Source organism: Oreochromis aureus, linkage group 12 (genome assembly GCF_013358895.1).
Source record: "Oreochromis aureus strain Israel breed Guangdong linkage group 12, ZZ_aureus, whole genome shotgun sequence".
In the NCBI taxonomy this organism is placed as follows: Eukaryota; Metazoa; Chordata; class Actinopteri; order Cichliformes; family Cichlidae; genus Oreochromis; species Oreochromis aureus.
This window is the reverse complement of record NC_052953.1, coordinates 2,685,923-2,690,814: the sequence shown is the minus strand read 5'-3', so window position 1 is coordinate 2,690,814 and position 4,892 is coordinate 2,685,923. Positions and strand designations below refer to the sequence as shown.

The 4,892-nt window shown below is 39.6% G+C and overlaps 1 protein-coding gene across 1 annotated transcript; it reads right to left on the bottom strand.

Moving 5' to 3' along the window:
• Positions 1 to 206: 206 nt before the first annotated feature.
• On the bottom strand, positions 207 to 3,751 carry LOC116317343 (granzyme K-like). The gene is made up of 5 exons (XM_039620333.1): positions 3,642 to 3,751; positions 2,460 to 2,607; positions 1,341 to 1,479; positions 589 to 858; positions 207 to 492 (listed from the first exon to the last, which is right to left on the bottom strand). Exons 1-5 carry the CDS (start codon positions 3,703 to 3,705, stop codon positions 340 to 342), a joined length of 774 nt encoding a protein of 257 aa, XP_039476267.1. The 5' UTR covers positions 3,706 to 3,751; the 3' UTR covers positions 207 to 339.
• Between the last annotated feature and the right edge of the window lie 1,141 nt (positions 3,752 to 4,892).

Below are 4,892 nucleotides of genomic sequence, written 5' to 3'. Positions count from 1 at the left end.
AGCTAGCAGAAACTGAAGTATCATAAAATTTAAAAGGAGCAATGAAATTATAAACTGGATAATGGTCTACAGCAGGGGTGTCGAACTCCAGGCCTTGAGGGCCGGTGTCCTGCAGGTCTTAGATCTCACCCTGGGTCAACACACCTGAATCAAATGACCAGTACATTACCAGGCCTCTGGAGAACTTCAAGACATGTTGAGGAGGTCATTTAGCCATTTAAATCAGCTGTGATGGATCAAGGACACATCTAAAACCTGCAGGACACCGGCCCTCGAGGCCTGGAGTTGGACACCTGTGAAATCAAATCATGCAGCTTGATGTCTGTGGTTTCAAGACATTTAGAATAACTTCATCGTAGTTTTGATCCAGTACAGTTGTCCCTCTGAGACAAACGAGTAGACTCCAGGTTTATTAATGACACCACAATCCTCTCCAAAAGAAGTGACTCCAACCAGCGCTCCATCACACAACAGCGGCCCTCCTGAATCCCCCTGCAGCAAGAACAGACACATGACAGTGTTTCAGGTGTTGAGCTGAATGAACATTTACTTCAAACTTGAAAAAATACATGGATTCCTCATACATACCTGACAGGTATCAGCGACGTTTGTACCATCTGAACCAGCACATATCATGTCATCGGTGATAACAGGGTCGTGGCTGTAATAATCACGAGAGTTGCACTTCTGTCTGTCGACCACAGTCACATTGACAGACATGAGGACGTCTGATGCATCGCTGTTTTCAGTTACTCCCCATCCAGCCACCAGACACGTGCTGCCAGCTGCCGGGTCTCTCACAGTGTCGCCAAACTCGAGCCACTGCACTGCCCTGGTTTTCAACACCGGTTCTTTAAGCTGAAAAAAAGTTAGTCTTGAAGCACCACTCATTTATTTCTAATATTTTGCTTGGAAAATATGAAATATGTGCAGTGATGTGTTGAAACATGTCTATACACACATGGAAATACGTTTTATAATTCAAAGAATGAATTTAAAGAATAAAAATGTTTTAGTTAAGTAAGCAAAACCTGACTTGGCTGTAGGAGGTACAGCAGGTTATCTACTAATCAAATGGTTTGATGTTTGATCCCTGGTCTCTCCAGTCTGCATGTCAAAAATCCTTTGGCAAGATACTGAACCCCACGATGCTCTCTGATGCATAAGTTAGAGTGTGAGTGAGTCAGTGTTACACAGAAAGCACTTAGGCATAGAAAGATGTGTTTGGGTGAATAACCATGTTGTGTAAAGCTCTGAGTGCTCAGGTAGAGTAGAAAGGTGCTAAATAAGAACCAGTGCATTTACATCATTTGGTATCAGACCCTGATATATCACCTTACCTTCAGCAACATGAGGTCATTGTCGTGGTGTGCACAACAGTAGTGAGGATGAGGAAAACTTTTCTCAACAATTTGGATTTGCTTGGAATATTTTTCCTCTTTACTGATGGAGTGGGCTCCCAGGGTCACCTGATCCACCCTGTAAAAGAAAAAACACAATCTGGTGATGAAGGTTTAGATATTTAAAAGGTTAACGGGTCAGCAGCTTCTAAAACAATAATCATAATTCTTTATTATTGTGTATTACTACATATGGCTGGGTTATAGCTGTTACTGAGCTTTAGGTGAATCTGCATGTTTTCTTCAAGCTGAATGAAGAAATTAAAATGTACATAAAATGTTTTAGATTAAAATATGTATAAAATATGTATGTAGCTGTGACTTCTGTGTTGTTTTAAGTGAGTGCAACACTTCTTTCCCCCGCAACAAACATGGAAGGAAAAAAATGAAGATGAACTTTTGCGAGATCTCGCAACAGCAGGTGGGATAGGTGACGAGCCAGGTGACGAAGGCTGTCCCAATTCGAAGGGTGCTCCAAATGCGTCCTTTGTTGCCCATCCTATCCCAGAATTCCAGCCCAGCCAATTCCAGTTTCCAACAATGGCGGCAGCTACTTAGTTTTAATATTACTCTTTCTGGGTCACAAAATAAACTTTTAAGAGATTTTCAGGCAAAAATGTAGCTGTGTAAACTTCAAATATCTGCTTGGTTTATCAAGACATCACATATTTGTAAAAAGTGCTCCGATGTTTTCGTGGTCGTCTGTTACCCACCCGCTCGATAGCTGACTGGGAGGTCGAGGCCCAAAGAGACGGCGAGAATACCGCACTCCCGGCACATTGTGCCTCGACCTCCCTGTCAGCTTCCTTCTGGCGGCCTCTGAAGGATGTGGCCTAAGATTTTGAGAGATCCCGAGATCTCACAAAAGTAACTCAGGATCTCGCAAAATTTCATTTTCATTTTTTTTTCTCCCATGTCCCTCACAGGGCTCCGTACTTTCCTTGTTATTCCATCACAAATAACATTTTCTAGAACACCTCTGTAAAACATAAATAAATCTATGAACAAGAATTCAACTTTAAATATTCTTTATATATAAATAAGGCCTCAGATTCTTACCCAGTGCAGTGGGCAGCTGTCAGCACCCACTGTGGATGGATTAATGTCCCTCCACAGAAAGAATTAGTTGTCCTGCTTCTCACATAAGCCATGAAAGGCAGTGAGTGTGGCTTGACTTCCTTCCCATTAATAATCTCAGAGCCACGACCTAAAACAGAAACAAAATATCAGGACACATAAATCAGCAGATGAGTGAAATGGATTGGTTCTTATATAGCGCTTTTCTACTCTGATCACTCAAAGCACTTCATACAACTAATTCATTCACTTCTTCTAAGCTCTTAAGTATCTAACATTCACACTACGGAGAGCAACATGGGGTTAGTATCTTGCCCAAAGCTATTTGGCATGCAGACTGGAGCAGCCTGGGATCGAACCACCAACCTTCAGGTTAGTAGGTGACCTGCTCTGCCACCTGAGCTACAGCCACACCGTCTGTAACATTGAAGATATCAGCAGTGTGACTTTGCATTATGCTCGTTTACATGAAGATTAAAAATGTCAATAAGTAAATTAAATTACAGTGGAAATTACAGAGCACCCAGAGAGCTGCCCAGCCAGGCAAGATAAATTTTACTCATCACAATGAGACTTCTTCCCTGTCTCTGGCAGTCCTTGCATCCTTAAATGTCTCCAGTTGTCCCGAGTTCCCTCTGACAAATTTCTTTATTAAATCTTAAGATTTTTAAATTCATCAAGTCTCTCTGTGCCTGGGTCCTCGTCACAAAACATGTCATCACTGTTTTAACACAATTTAATCCCCACATTTGTGAAAGAAAAGCAAAACTTTTTTGAAAAGTCTGTAACAAAACCATCAAATCTGATAAAGGTTATTTAAATGCTGCAAAAGAAGAATGGATTGGAATAAAAAAAAAAAAATAGATATCCTAACCTTAATTACTGCGGGAGAATAATGAATGATGCTCATAGTGAGTAAAAATAAACTGAGTGCATTTTTTGGACAGAAATTCACTTTTAATGTGTATGTTTAATATAATACAGATACACTCCAAAAACAGAAGAGTCCTTGAAATGTACAAAATATATCTATACTTTTGTTGTTAAAATATTACGTCTCAACCAAGTACTGCATGGTTTTTATATTTTTAGTGTGTCACACAAACAGCAAATATTGTCAAAAAAAGTAAGGAAAAACGCCCCAGAGTGGAAAACATCACTGACCTGGCTGGATGATGAAGAGGAGCACACATGAGATGAGAAGACTGAAATTCTTCAGGCAGGACATTTCTTCTTCTTCTCTCTTTGATCAGACGTTGAATGCACTGAAACTCACTGTGATGCTCAGCTTTATATGTTCAGCTCAAAGGATGTGGTCTGACCGTGGAAATGAATGAGTCAGCAAAACAACACTCAAACCCTTCAAATCTATGGTCAGGAGTATCATTAATATCTACACTCCCCCCTCACAACCAGTGTTGGTCAAGTTACTTGAAAAAGTAATCAGTAACTAAATACTGATTACTTCCCCCCAAAAGTAATCCCGTTACTTTATTGATTACTTATTTTCAAATTTTTAAAAAACATGATTTACAACCTGAATAGGTGATAAAGCGATAGATCTTTCAGCCCAATTCTACTTTTTCTGCATAATCCATCATACAAAATGTAATCAAATGGAAACGTCTCTTTTTTAAACTTGTTTTATTAGTTTTAATCTTTTAACTTCATGCATCAAGCAAAAATTAAATTATATGCAACATTCTCTGACTGGAAAAAATTTGTTTAACATTTAAACCTATTTAAATAAAATATTTTTTTGTGTTTACACTCACTCTTTCAAATAGATGCAAGTAAAACACAGCAGAAAATAAATAAAATCAAAGACTCAGCGGTCCTGTTGCTCTATTTTCACCTGTAAAGCAGGACTGGGTTAGGCGGAGGTTTACCCTGGTGCAGGTGTGCCGCAGCGGTCAGTGGAAGAATCCGCGAGTTTCTCTGTGAATTTCACATTACAGTCGTAGCGCACTCGCTGCTTGCTTGGAAGTTTATGGTTTTTTTGCTGTAAAAAGAAGTTTTCTTGCCACGCACAGCGGACACTAATGTTTTTGTCACTTTTATGGAATCAAACTCAAAGTAAGGTCAGTACTTCCACGCTTTAAACGCTGCACGCTCATACTCTCTCCCGCACTCGATATATTATCCATTGTTGATCTGCACACAGCTGTTGTCACGAACGTCGCACTCGCTTACGTCACTGTCATGAGACATTCTCGCAAAAAAATCACGGTTTTAGTAACACAGTAACGCAGCGTTCCTACGTGAAAGTAACGGTAATCTAATTACCGTTTTTGCAATAGTAATCCCTTACATTACTCGTTACTTGAAAAAAGTAATATGATTACAGAAACGCGTTACATCTCTGCTCACAACATATGCATTTAATTTGTGAAATATACTTGGATAGTTATAACT

What these genes read in the sequence shown, in the direction of transcription:
- LOC116317343 (XM_039620333.1), bottom strand. Translation starts at nt 3,705, where the DNA reads ATGTCCTGCCTGAAGAATTTCAGTCTTCTCATCTCATGTGTGCTCCTC. An exon ending in CCTCTTCATCATCCAGCCAG is followed by an intron (nt 2,608 to 3,641) that starts GTCAGTGATGTT and finishes TTTCTGTTTTAG; the next exon opens with GTCGTGGCTCTGAGATTATT. An exon ending in ATGACCTCATGTTGCTGAAG is followed by an intron (nt 859 to 1,340) that starts GTAAGGTGATAT and finishes ACTTTTTTTCAG; the next exon opens with CTTAAAGAACCGGTGTTGAA.